This window comes from Astatotilapia calliptera, chromosome 10 (assembly GCF_964374335.1).
Source record: "Astatotilapia calliptera chromosome 10, fAstCal68.1, whole genome shotgun sequence".
Lineage (NCBI taxonomy): Eukaryota > Metazoa > Chordata > Actinopteri > Cichliformes > Cichlidae > Astatotilapia > Astatotilapia calliptera.
Genome location: NC_137431.1, coordinates 17,610,322 through 17,624,878, shown reverse-complemented (window position 1 = coordinate 17,624,878; position 14,557 = coordinate 17,610,322). Strand labels below are relative to the sequence as shown.

At 41.2% G+C, this 14,557-nt stretch overlaps 1 protein-coding gene and 1 long non-coding RNA gene across 2 annotated transcripts; one reads left to right on the top strand and one right to left on the bottom strand.

Moving 5' to 3' along the window:
- Nucleotides 1–4,031: 4,031 nt before the first annotated feature.
- hunk (hormonally up-regulated Neu-associated kinase) lies at nt 4,032–13,801 on the bottom strand. Its single transcript, XM_026182687.2, has 9 exons — nt 13,078–13,801; nt 10,193–10,485; nt 9,544–9,599; nt 9,208–9,343; nt 8,986–9,113; nt 7,708–7,834; nt 7,427–7,595; nt 7,045–7,207; nt 4,032–6,379 (listed from the first exon to the last, which is right to left on the bottom strand). The coding sequence occupies exons 1-9, from the start codon at nt 13,315–13,317 to the stop codon at nt 5,631–5,633; spliced, it is 2,061 nt and encodes a 686-aa protein (XP_026038472.1). The 5' UTR covers nt 13,318–13,801; the 3' UTR covers nt 4,032–5,630.
- LOC145431406 (uncharacterized) lies at nt 10,376–11,383 on the top strand. Its single transcript, XR_013911713.1, has 2 exons — nt 10,376–10,517; nt 11,115–11,383. It is a non-coding gene; the product is annotated as an uncharacterized LOC145431406 (long non-coding RNA).
- Nucleotides 13,802–14,557: the final 756 nt, after the last annotated feature.

Below are 14,557 nucleotides of genomic sequence, written 5' to 3'. Positions count from 1 at the left end.
AATACTTTTATTAAAACTCTGCTATTCTTTGCATAAATTGTTCAACCTTGAAAATGTGAGAGGTTAAAAATCATTTTCCTCAAAGTTACATAGGGACTCACAGTCTGGTCCTCCAATATTTGGATGATACTGGGTTTTTTGCCTCTGTTCACCACAATAATGGACATGTTGCAATAACACTTTACAGCCATTTTCGCAGACTGAACAGTAATTTGAGAAACAACTCTGGTCAGTCTGAAAATGATGGACACCAAATGCTGAGTTTCTTGCCATGCATTATCTTCAGTTGCTGTTTGTTTCTGGGTTTTCCCGCCCTGAGTTTTGTCTTCAGTAGATAAAGAAAGGTCTAATCGGGTCACATCACTGGCTCAGCTCAGTCAGCTTAGAAACAGTTGATAATGTGTGGAAAATACAAAAAACCAAAACAAGAAGCACTCCAAGAGGACGGGGTTTACTTTTAAGGGAATAGTATTGTAGTTTAAATACATTTATTTTGTTTTCTGCCTTCTTGTTAAACATTAAGTTTGCAGTGCAGTAAAAACAAGTGGAAAGTGCAAGATTTTGTTATTTGTCCTCTTAAAATTGAATTTAATATACTTATAATAATAATTTTGAACATATTTATTTATTGGTTTTAATTTATCTAGAATTCTTTTTGTCTTGACAAGATTTTCTTACAAGATTTTGAGGTAAACTTGAAAGAAAGGCAGGTGTGAAAAGTTAAAGTGAGGTCAGAGGTCAAATGTGACATGATATTTGGAGGGAAACTATAAATATTTGATATTTAGAATTTTCATATTCCAGTATAAAAGTTTCCAATACAAATAAAGGCAGTAGAAATTTTAAGTTCAATTTTAAAGATAAGACATTGTATGAAAGTTTGAGTCTAGTTTTATCTTGATGAAGAGATCAGAGGTAGCAAGTTCAATATTTCATTCATTGCTATCAGATGTAGGGTTGAAATGTTCCCATAACTTATTTGAGCTGTGTGCATTCTTTCAAAAAGGTCTTATGGAGTGATGAATTCAAATGTAAGATTTTAGGGTTAAATTTTCATCAACATGTAGTTCACTAGTGAGGTACAACAGTGAGTGTCTACAGCTACCTGTGAAACAGTGTGGAGGCTCTGTCATGGTTTGGGGCAGCATTTCAGTGTTGAAGAATAAAGATCGTCATTTTGAATTTTAAGCTTGTTAAAATTTTACAAACTCTCTTTTCACCTTACATGCTGCATTTCCATGTGTGTTCACACATTTCAATAAGTCACAGCTCCTTTTTCCTATTTTCCTTACAAAATATAAAGAAGAAAGTGTTGTCTAAAGACGTTTGCACAGTATGTTATGTCAGTGCGCCCCAGGGCAGCTGTGGCTACAATGTAGCTTGCCATCACCTGTGTGTGAATGGGTGAATGACTGAATGTAGTGTAAAGCGCTTTGGGGTTCTTAGGGACTAAGTAAAGCGCTATACAAATACAGGCCGTTTACCGTTTACCATTTAAAATGGGTGTCACAATTCAGATTACTATGATACAAGTGGTAGATGACAGGCTATGAGGTGGTGCATGCACCCAGGCACTGGGGATGTGGGAAATGGTGGTATTTATGTCACTGGTGCAATGGCAGAAGTAGTCAGGCAAGAAAAATGACTTTGATAAACAGTATCCAATATCTATTTGAGAGAAGCTATGTTATTTGTTTTTAATGCCTTTTGTCTTGCAAATGTATTCAGAGTGGTGCCGTTGAAATACTGAAAGGTTTCTGTCCATCTTTCCAGTTCAGCAGGATTGTTTTTTTAGCGACTGTTAGAGCTGTTAGTGTAATGTGAGTTGCTCACTTTTCAGAACTTGAATCAACAGATGTAAGATCTCCAAGCAGAAAAACAGATGAGAAAACTGCAAATGAGCTGGTCTGGATGAGTTAATGTTGACTAACTGTTTCTACTCCACTTAACGATTATTTTTTTACAGCAGCTATTAGGGCTTCTTGGTGCATATTATATTGTATATTAAACAAAAAGGATTGTTGTGGTTAGACCTTTATATTCAATCGCAGGTATGAATGTCACTCCTAAATTTGAGCTTTTTTTCATGATTTGTTTTGAACAGTTCTTTTTCCAGGGTGGAATGATTGTCAAATTAAAATGCATTCAGCTCTATATATTAAAAGATGTAAGTAAAAGTATGTATATATTTTAGCCTTTATACACTTGACCCTTTGTGGATTGGAGTGTGAATTATTTCACCCTGAAAAAAAAAACTATTTTAAATAAATCATTAAAAGTCACATAATAACCATCCCCCATAATGAGTGTTACAACATCTGTTTGTGCGTCTTTTTAGAGGTCTCCCATCGACTACTAATTTTATCTTTCTACTGTTAACGATGGTAATGCTAAATTTATTAAAGCATCACTTGATCGTAGACTTCGACCAGGTTACATGTACCTCTGTGACAGTGTTTTACACTCTGCTACATGCTGTGAAGAGGTTTTATCTATGCCAATAATTCCATGCTATTCTAGGTAGTTACAATGTAGTTAAATTGCCCTAGGTGTGTTTTCTTTTCTTCATCCCACTGAAAGCGTCCTTTACTTCCTAAATTCCTGTGAACAGTTAACGAAACAAAATTGCCCTCCAGAGCTTTTACTTTGTAGAATTTTTAATGAAATAACAAGGCCACACCTGGCCACCAAACCACTGCTGAGTCATTTATCTAATTACTTTGGAGCCTCAGGAAATGCAGATACTATGTTAAGAAAAATTGCTCTAATTCATAAATATATTAAATGTTAATATCATTTAAGCCCCTTGAACTAAAGCTACAGGTCTACACTTCAGTTATATCTTACCGGTAATTGGTTTCAGTCCTTTAAAGTGGATTTGAAGTGAAGCAAATTGCATTGCCCTTCAAATGTTTATGGTTTTGACTGTATTTTGTTCAGCCAACAACGTGTGAGATTCATATTGACACCAGAAAAAAGCAAATGCTTGCGTTCGGGAAATGGGCAAAGGTTTTCGTGCATTCGGTTACAGCCACGGTTTATTTTGCCGTAAACGTGATTCATCGATTTTGCTGAAATAAGAGGTAGAAACTGTTACAACATGTCCTTCACCACCACAATCTCTCACCTCACTTTCTGGAAACAATACGTGTTTAGTCAAAAGCGGCGCCTTTTTGGGTCCTTGACTTTATCAGTTAATGGTAAATTACACAATTACCGCAGCAACACTAAACTATATTTTATGATATTATCTGTCTGTGTGCAGTAATATCCTTCATGCGTAGTATTCCTGGTCAGAGCTTGTTTATGTCACCAGATCAACCAGGGATTTTGAGTAACCGTTGGCCTGTCGGCGATAAACAAAAGGCTCTGGCTTTAACATATTTGAGGGCTCCTCTTGCCCCTCTGCTTTTATCAGCTTAGCCACGCTGATTTAATCGGACAGCCCTGTTTGTGGTGTCCTGTGCATGTGCTTGTTTGTCTCAAAGCTCTGGTGATCCCCCTTCTGTGTCTCGACAGGGCAGCGTCACCCAGAGAGGTTTAGGGAGGCACAGCTGAGTAGATTAGTGTCTATAACGTATGTGTTCGTGAGAAGGAAGGGCTTGTAGTGTATGTGTGAGTGTGTGTGTGTGTGTGTGCATGTAGCCAAACCAAGGATCATTCAGCTGTTGCATGGGAGTGTCATGCTTTTTTTTTTTTTAACCTCTCATAGGTGTTTCGTGGGAAATGCATATGGTATGTGAGATAAGTGGCACATTCAGTAACATAAATCCTTTCACACATCGTCATCAAGTCCTCCAGGAGATGAGAGCTTTAAGGATGAAGTATAGATGTCAGACTTTAGGTAAAGTGTACATAAATTAGCAAGAATATTGGATTCTGTTGAGTACCATATTATTACTTAATGATCATAATTAAAAGTTTGCATATTTTCAATACGTCTCAGATGAGCCATGTGAACATGTGACGTGCAAGAATGAAGCCAGACAGCATGCAGGTGCGTTTAAAGAACTAGACAGACACATAAAGGATTCCTTATAAATATTTAAAATACTTTATACAGCATAGAAATCTCTTGACACTCAAACAAAACCATCCTTTACAAAATCTTAAAAAAAGACACCCCCCACCCAAGTCCGTATCAATCTCAGTATCAACCAGAAAAAAGGTACAAAGACATAATTTCAAATGCTGACAACACAAGTTTGACTCATGCAACTTTTCATTTGGACATGAAGAGATTCTACAGTATTTTAACAGTGAGAAGCCTCGTGTGCCCGTGGAAGCCTTTTTTTTTGTTGTTCGTTTTTTCCCCCTTTGTTTTGTACAGGCAACTAATTTGTGACAGTGTCGGCTCAGATAAACGTCTTAAACTTCTGTTCATACAGAACGGAGTAAGCAACAGGAACACAGGAGCTGCACTGTTATTTACAGGAACATTTTTCACATGTCTCAGAGCTCTTGGCAAATACTCATCATTGCAGTTAACACTTAAGACTATTGCACAAACTACAGCGTTAAGACAAAAGGAAGTGAATTATTTCCGCAGATGATCCTAGTAGCAGTTCTTTCCACTTTCATACACTCAACCTGTGGTGAGGTTGATCTGTTTCATAAGGCTTTTGATGCTCTATTCTTTTTTCTTTTATTTATTTTTTATTACAAACTGACTAGGAACAGGCATATCCTGCTGTGAGAAAGTCAAGACTTTTACAGATTCCCTGTGAGTCTTAGAGGTGAAGCAACACTTGTGGATAAAAAAGTTCAGTGCTGAGTGAAGGTTTATGAGGACGTTTATATAAAAGTGAGAATATGCTTCTGCTCTTGCAACCTACGGCTATTTTAGTGTGTTGATTCTAATGGCAACACTTACACACTGCTACACTGTGACACGATCCACACAAGCATGTCACAACCGACTGCCGTTCCACATTTAATGCATGAATAAATGCAGTGAGGTAAAAGATGTTAAACACCGTTCTAAGTATACGTTTTGGTTTTCAAGAATAGTGCAGTGAGCTTCTTCATCCGGTCAGCATAGGACATAGTGCCGGCTGACTGGATGTCAGTGGCTATTATACAGAGTTTTCACAGAGACAAAACATTTATACATGTAAAATCAGGGTTAGGGTAAAAGTTGGGGTCTGTTAGCTGGTGTGAATCAGTTTGCGGCTCAATTAGTAACCAGTTACACCAATGTTACATAAGAGAGTATCTCTAAGTTGGTCTATAATACATCGTTCAGTGTGTACTCATGTGTGTGCTTGTGTGTGTGTACAATTGTTATTGGCAAGGCTCATATTACACAATGTCCCATGTCCATTCCGTATTTAGGACACAGAGAGATTTAGTCATTGCTCATGGATCCGTTCAGATCTTATCTCCTCAGTGTCACTTCTCACATTACATAATAAGTGTTGTAACAAGAGGTAATACATTTTATATTCTCACCACCTTTTCTTTTTTTTTTTTTTTTAAATAAGTCTGTCATGAAAAGTGGCTCAGTCGCAATAAAGGGACAGTTCACAGTTCAAAAGGCCGCTCTGGAAGACCTCTCCCAACATAAAAATGTTGAAAGGGGCATCGAGTTCAGTCCAACTTTTTTTTTTTTTTTTAAATCATCTTATAACTCAGCAGAGGGTCTTTAGTGCACCTGAAGCACAGAGGAGAGTCTGCATGGGGTAGGGAGGAGGGGACACGACTTCCTCGATGACTTGTTCTGGCCGAAATGTAAATGGCTGCAGCTGGACCTTCTTCTTTAGGATCTGTCCGATTCCCATCGAGGGGAATTTGCTGCGATGCGTTGGGCTCTCGGGATCGCTGCTACCGCTGCTGGAAGGAGGACTAAAAGCTGAGGTAGGATTGAGGGGACTGAAAGCAGACTTTGGAGGGCTAAAAGCTGAGCTCCCTGGGGGACTTCCTATAGTGCTGGGAGGGCTACCACTAGTGTCAGAAGAACCACACCAATCTGTCGAGGTGCTCTTCTTGGGCTGTGGATTGACAATGAGGACGGGCGGACTGGGGATTGTGGCTTTTTTCAAGTAAGAGGAGTCAGGCTGGAAGGCGGAGACGTGGCGGGGAGGGGATAGGGTCCCGTTAGTCAGCTTGTACCAGGGCGAAGATGGGGTGTCTTCGATTTGTTCAGCTTTGGCGAGCGAGCCGAAGGAATGCATGCCAATCGGCGACGGCGCGGGAGGAGCGGGAATGTTGTGTTCTGGGCTCGTGTTGACTTGCGGAAGGGTGGCCAGGCGCCTTCGTTGCTGTGGCGTGTTGGGGAATAGAGGGTGGATCTCTAGGTACTCCATGGAGGAAGAAGCAACTGTGCCCGGAGGTGCCAGAGGTGAATTACGATGCCCACCAGTTATGGCACGCAGTAAACCTGAGGATGAAATTAGAAGCACTTTAGCTTTTGTGAAACATTGTTTTTACTGTAATATTTAATGAAAATTAAAATAAATTCATTAAAAAAGTGAGAACCCCATCTTTTCTTAAACCTCTGCCTGAGTAGCCATTGTCTGTATGCCATTAACAAGATCCTGACAGACACAATGATCTGACAGCAGACGTAAAGCCAAAGGTACAGAAGACAAATCTGTAATTTCTCAATACCACTTAAAGGTAAGTGAGAAGGGAGTTTAGGTGTGTGCTAAACTCTCTCTTGCAAGCTTGAGTCAGTTCAGTTATTTCTATATCATGAACTTACTTCTGCACTATGCTCTCTTAAGTAATTTCTGATTAAGATTTTAGTGTTTGTGTTTGCCCCACGAGTGACTGGCAAGTTGTCCTGGATGTTTCCTCTCAGATGGATGAGTGGGTGGTTAGATGGATGGACGAACAGACAAACAGTGGATGGATGGATGGATGACTGGGTAACTACGTGTGTGTGAAACAGGTTGCTGTACAAGAACATGCATGCTCAGTCAACCTACCCTGTATGAATGAAAGTAAATAAAATAGATACAATAAATAAAGTGAACATTAAAAAAAAACTGCTTCCTAATTGTTGTTTTCATTATTTTTGCACTCAACTGTGCAAATCCTCACCTGTTCTGTGCTTCTTCTCCTTGCTGGGCCCCTTGCTGACAGCCAGGTAGACGGGCGTCTGTTTCGGGGGTATGGTCAGCTTATCGACGTGCTTCCTCCACTGGGTCTGGAAGTATTCGTTTTTCTGCTTTTCGCCTCTCTTTTTCTCTTGGAACTGCATCTCCTTAACACACACACAAGCAACATTTGTTGTTGATGACTAAATGCTTTGCGTCATCCCGTCACAACAGTTTATTGGTGTGAAAAACACTCCTGGTCCTTTTGAAATATTACTATGACAAACTCCTTGGGAAAAGGATGTGCAAGTGACTAAAATATTTTTTTCTCTCTAAACTCACTTTACTCACTGACGTCAAACCGGAAAGTATATGAATATACATACCCTGTATTCTTTGGAGAGTCTCTTCATTTTCTTGTTGAGGAGGAAGTAGACCGCCAAAGTGTGGCAGGCGCGATTGGTGAGGACGGCGCTCAGAACTTCACTGTGCTTGTAGCCCATCTTCTCCGTCATATGCAGCAACACTGTGTGGTTGATTTCTTCAATGTGGATCCTTAACGCAAAAAAAAAAAAAGGAATATTTAACAATGCTTGACAAATTAAGCTTTTAAATGCAAACTACAACAAACACAAACTCAGAGCAATTTAAATCTGTGTACATCTACCTGTTGAGGTATGGTGCCCCTGTGTTCTTATTGGCCAGCTGAAGCCAGGAGTCAGCCATCACCTGGTGGATATTGGGACGCTTGTTGGGGTCTGGCTCAAGTAGCTTCTTCAGAAGACAGATGGCAGCTGAGAAACGAGAAAAATCAAAATGTGTATTGTTATTCTTTCTGCACGCTCATCAACACATAAAACAGGAGCAGCTTTCTCGGTGCTGAAACATGTTACGACATGTTGTGTTATCATTGTGTTTATTCCCAGGCCACAAACTTGGCTCTCTTCCTCCACATCCTTAAGGTTCAAGATTCTTTTGAATTACCAACGCTGCAAAGTGAAACTGCTTATGCAACAACAAAATAGATGAAACTGATAAAGTTATCATTATTAAGTAAATTGTTTCGTAACGAACCCAGTTGCGAAGTCAGATACATGTCGTTATAGTATAATAGGTGCTTATAAAAGTGAGTTATGGTATCGCCCCTTAGTTTGCATATAAGCGAAATGCAAACGACTGTTCTGACGTGCCGTGAAGGAGTGACTGCAGAACGAGTGCAGAGATTGTGAAATGAATTTGACACCGTCATACCTATGCACACCCTTTCCACAACACACGCAAGCTTCTGAGGAACTACCTTTGAATTTATCTGTGTAATTATATCTAAATATATGTGTAGGACATTTACACTATATTTAGTGACTCTAAGGCAAAGTCAAGCCTATGAACAATTTTAGTTTCCTAAAGTCTACAAAAACATTGACCAAACCTCTCAGGAAGTGAATCATTTGTTTTAAGAAACAAAAAGAAAAAACTGTAGAAAAAATCTGAATCTGTGCCAGCGTCTTCACTGGAAGAGCCACCTAATCCCTGATAAAGAGGCACAAAAGGTTATCATGTTTTCGCCTCTGATGGAAAGGTTACTAGTGAAATCACCGAGAATTTCTTGCTGTCGCGTGCAATGATGTGCATGAATGTACATCCCTCCGCCCGTCACCTGTTTTTCTGCTTTTTTGCTTTTCGGTTTTTAACTGCATTTAAGCAGAATAAATGAAAACAAAACTTCTTTTTGAAGGGTTTAAAATAAGATGTCATAAAGAATCTTAAATATGTCAAAGGCACTAAGCCTCAAGTTATTTATCCTTTTGCTTCTAGTTTTAAGTAAGCAGCTTTTAAAATCATTTTTCGAAATTCCGAAGGCCAACCAGTCAGATTTCCTTCACCCTCCACTTTTACGTTTTATCTTCACACAGCAGGTTTGTGCCGTCGTGTTTTCATTCCTTACCTGTTGACAGCGTGGGAGGTAGCGGGTTCATCTCCTTGTCCACCATCTTCTGGTGCAGCGCCCGAAGACTGAACGGCTCCACGGTGAACGGGAGTGTCCCAGTCAACATTGCGTACATGTTAACACCACTGGAAGACCCAAATACACACTTCAGCTCTCTGTGCACTCATTAAATAAAACTGATGTTTATTATCAAATGTCTTAAAACAACTTTAAACTCACATGGACCAGACATCCACTTTTGGTCCATACTTTTTCCTAGAGAGTAGCTCAGGGGCGGCGTAAGCTGGACTTCCACACTGGGTGCTGAAGGGATCAGAGTATCCCAAGATGCCAGCACAGTTACTTAGGCCAAAATCTGAAGGAAAGGAGTGGTGGGGAGAGTGGGTTTATTATTTTAACTTGCCCATTAAAGAAACACAGGGGTGTTAGCACTTAGGTGAGAGCTTAGGGAACATTACTCTTTTCCATGTGGATTCTTTTATGTCTGAATACATGTACAGAATTTCTGTATAACGTTTTGTGCACATAAAAAACACTGAGAGCATCGGGGCTTACCTATAAGCTTTATGTTGTCCTGCTCATCCAGTAGGAGGTTTTCTATTTTGAGGTCCCTGTAAAACAAAGGTCCATGTTTATATTAGATAACCTTATATTAGATGATTAGATAACCTTTAGTATCACACAATCTACCCCCTGCTTCTTGAACCGTGACATAACCCCTCCTAATTTGGGTCATGCTGCTTAATTTTCATAGTCTATTGTGTATCTTCAGATCCCTCCTCAGTAGCAGAAATCCTGTTATCCACAGAGGCCATCTCACTGTGATAGAAATTCAGTTCCCAGGCTCTAAATAACTAAAACTATTCCTCACAAGAGCCTTGGGAAACAGTGCATAAATCTTACATAGATTTTGATAAAATGTTTGAGAAAACCCTAGAATTAACAATACTGTGACTGCATTTCTGTAATGTTTTTGCTCTTCACACCTAAATGGAAAACATTAAATTATTACAATGTAGTTATTGTGAAGACAGATCTGCTTTCATGGATTAATAGTCATGTGCATAAGAAAGACTTAACCCACACTTTGGGAAAGAGGATCATGTCTGACCCAGAAGTCTTAAAGTTAACTTTGACCCACATCGAATGGCACAGTAATTATATGCTTATATACTAATGTTTTTGGGGTTTTTGGTTTTGTTACCTGTGAACCACACCAGCCCTGTGCAGGTGCTCCACAGCCAGCACCAACTGCCGGATGTACTTCTGCGTCTCTCTCTCATCCAGGCGTTTCTTGTCGTAGATGTGGTTCATGAGGTTCCCACCGGGACAAAGCTCCATCACCAGGTAGTAGCTGTTCTCTGTCTCCAAGATGTCCAGCAGCTGAGTGATGTTGGGGTGGCGGATCATCTGCTGGATGTGACCTTCTCTCCGAAGGTTCTTGGTAACATATGAGTCCTTCTTGGCCTTCCTCTTGTCGATCACCTTCACCGCCACCTGAAAAAGAAAATGCAGGAGGAGAGAGGAGGGTGAGGTTATATTTATATTTTACAAAGTACTAAGTTAACAGCGATTGTTGGCCTTGTAAACTGTGCAGCATGCAATATTGTGAATAGTATCCATGGAGAAGGGAGCACAGTGCTGATTTCAGAGCGCCTAGGCGTAACAGGTGAAGAGCTGCTCGGAGTATGTAACTCAAAACTGACCTCTCCCTCACAGCTGTTACTAGTGGGAGAGCTACAAGGCCCTGCAGCTGAGGGGGAAGTGTGTGTGTGTGTGTGTGTGTGTGTGTGTGTGTGTGTGTGTGTGTGTGTGTGTGTGTGTGTGTGTGTGTGTGGACATGGAGGGGTTAATGAACCATCATAAACTGGGATATGTTACCCTATATGCTGAGAAGGCACCAAGGCCAAATGGACAGTTAACATTCCCCCATTTGTCTAGGTTTAGTTGCAGCCAAACACACAAAAAGCTGAGACAAATACAGATGGAAAGCCACAGAATCTCCTCACGAACGCCCCAGAACATGTCCTTTAACTCAATGACTCTCCTTCAGTTTTATTGATAATTACATTCAATAACATACCCATCTACTCTATTTCATCCATGTCTCCTTGTATCCCGTCTAGACTGAGTTCAAGAGCATGGCTACCACGCACAACAAATCATCTCAAGGAGAGCCCACAGACATGGAAAGGCATGACAAGTGAACCTAATCACCATATCCATTAATGAAATGGTGAGGGCCAAAGTGGTAGTGTGTGCATATGTGTGTGTTTTTTCTTTCTTCTGACCTTCAGCTTGTCTTTCATTTTTACTTTCATCCTTTCAGGACTGGTAATTGATTCAGTGCTGAAAACCTTTTTACAACTGCTAATTAAACCTGCCTGTATGTGCATGCATGTGTGTGTGTGCAGTGTTCTGTCACGATAATAGATGGCCTGTGTTTACACACTCCTAATAAGGAGTGCAGGGTATGTATGGGGTGGGGTGGGCACTGTATTTACAGTTGGCTACTCTATATGAGGAGGGGGTGGGATATAGAGGGGGAGGGGTGTGCACTCTTGCCTGGGGGCTATTGAGGGATTCGGTTGTTTATCATCAGGCGCCCCTCAGACAGAAAGGGGGTGGTGTGTGTGTGTGTGGGGGGGGGGGGGGGGGGGTATGGAGGGGAAAGTGGGTTACAGACATTAAAAAAAAACCACACATATGACCTCCTGAGCTGCCTGCCCATGACAGCCCCATCTCTCGCCTCTTCTCACCCCCATACCCCTTTTCTGCTTTTTAAATTCCATGCATTTACTTTGACTTTCTAGTAATGTAAAACAAACAAAAGTGGGGGTGGGGGGATCTGGGAATCCTCATGCATTTCCTTTTCACCCCCATGTACTTGAATAAACTCACTACCCTCCTGTACCCCGCAAGCGCCTGTTGGACGCCTGCATTCAAATGAGTGAGGGAGAGTGTTTGGATGTGAGATTGCCAGCGTTTGCATCATCCTCAACAAAGACAGTGTGAGTGGGTGGGTGAGAGGAACGTTTGCTTTACAGCAAGGGAGGAGCTGGGTGTGATCCGAAATATTTTTAATATGCAAATTTAGGAATTTTCAGTGACAAATTATAGCCTGTGCATTACCTATAGAAATGGTATGCATTTAATGCAGGAGCGAACAGTAAAAAAGAAAGAAAGAAAAAAAAGGAGACGTACTTGTTTTTCTAATATGCAAATTTTTTGGCTCCTTCTCAAAAAAGCCTGAAGAGACAAAGGCAACCAGTGGCCAATGGTAGCCCGTATCAAACCCCCCCCTGCGATGGCGGAATCATAATGAGGTTGAAGCCCATTTATCAACGACAAGATTTCATATTCAAGTAGCAGCTCTGCTCTCTTATAGGCCCGGCAGTTTTCTTCTCTGGTCCTGTCACACTCTAGCGCGCCCACCGCGGGGATACGGTGAGATCACCAGCAGCAGCAAACAAAGCATAGGTTCAGAAACGCAGGGCGATCGACGCGTTATCCGCAGGGTTGGAGAAGAGACAAACACCCATAGATAACTGTGTCTCTCTCACGCACAATTAGCAAATATTGTCACTAGAGGAGCTCCTGCTGTGCACAACCTATACTCGGCATTCAGCAGCTGCTGGTGGGACGCCGCATGCGCTAATTAACAAAGGCGCAGCGCAATCAGAAGAGCTGATCACTTTCTCTGAGGAGAGAACCACCAATTAGGAAGTCCTGGATTGGCGGATTGCATCGCAATATAAACAACTTTTCCCACTGTTCACATGCAGCCGAAAGGAATGCGTTGCCAAGCACGCATGGCATCTGATTCTGTCCATTGAAATGTAATTTAAAACCACTACAGACGCAATAAATGGTGAGGCACAGTCCAAATTAAAAAGAAAATTCATTAAAATGACAAAAAGGCAATGAACTATAAGAGTCAAGCTAACTGTTAATTCCAGATGACATGTCATGACATCACAAAATAGATTAAAAAATAAAATATATGACATATATGACACACACACACACACACACACACACACATATATATATGTACAGTATATATACAGTCTGTTGCGGTCCGCTTACCTTTTCTCCTGTTAACGCATGGAGACCTTCTCTAACTTTGGCGAACGACCCTTCTCCCAGCTTCCTCCCGATCATGTAGTTCCCGACCCGTTTGGTGTGGTAAAAGTTCTTGAGGATGTCCGTTACAGGACTGCATAGGGAGGCCGGGAGGATACTCTCATTCCCGGCACTGTTTGGAATTTTACCCTCGTATAACCCGTGCCCGTTGTCCACTACCATGTCGCTGTCTGCAACAGGCATCACAGCTCCCTTGTCAAGTGTCCCCTTTTAACAAGGGAGGATAATACGCAGTCCGAATTACACCCACTTTCAATGCAGGTATTAAATGCTTAACGTCCGGTAAAGTATCTTAACTCCGTTATCTGCGTAATAACAAATTACGAGTACCGGAGCTTGCGCCACCTGTTCACCCAAAGCACCAAGTGAGCTCACTCAGCAGTTTCCGAGACCACTGTGAAGTTAATGAATGAGTTTAGATTAAAAAAACGGTAGAAAAAAGGGGGAACAGACTCAGTGACTTAAGTTAGTAACCTGACTGCCACGATCTATTTTAATACCTTGGTGGGTTTTAAAAAAAAGCATAACAACAAGCATCGGCTCTAATGAAGGTGTGCTCTGCCTCTCTTCTCCAAACACGTTCGTCTCCTGATTAGTCTGAGAACAAGCAGCGTGTTTTGCAGTTTGAAGCGACTTTCCCGGTCCTCCGTGTGGGCGTTGCTTAGTGCGAGAGGGTAAGAAAAAAATGCACATGTTGTTGGTAGCCGGGGTAATTTTCAACCCAATCAGCGAAGGTGGGCGGAGCACGGGTACAGCTCCACCCGGTACCACCGCCTCGCCGTTTTGCTGCATGCGCTTGGTGGTGCGCTCGGATTGTAGGTGTGAACAAGAATACACGTGTAGTCAGGAGAGGGAGACAGCAACAGAATAACTATACATATTTATATATTTGTTTTAGTCCTCTTTTATTTCTGAGTGATTAATTTAGGCACAATTGTGCGTAAAGTAGCCTTCTAAACCAACACACCCATGCCTGTGCGCCAAGAGGATTCGCTTTAGTTAGCTGCAGTGGCACATATACAATGACACATATGCCACTGGCAATAAATCATCCAGTTTAAACATTGTCTCTGACCAGCTAGCATATATTCGAGGATTTTTATCTCTCCTCTCTCGTGGTTGAACCCGGAGCTCTGCCAAAAATGGAAAGTTGTACTCCAGTAAACCAGAGTCAGACAAAGAACAATTTTCCTCCTCGGTGGCTGAGGTGTAGTCTCTGGCCTAATTAACGCTGGTGTTCATCACTCAAAGGAGGACACCTGCAGGGAGGGGCGAGATTTTCCTACTCCGTTTGTCTTCGGCTCAGGTTTGCCTGACCTAGTGTATGTTTTCCTACTCGGTAAACTTGCAAGCCCTGAAAAAAATAAAATAATAATAATAATAATAATTATATATATATATATATATATATATATATATATAT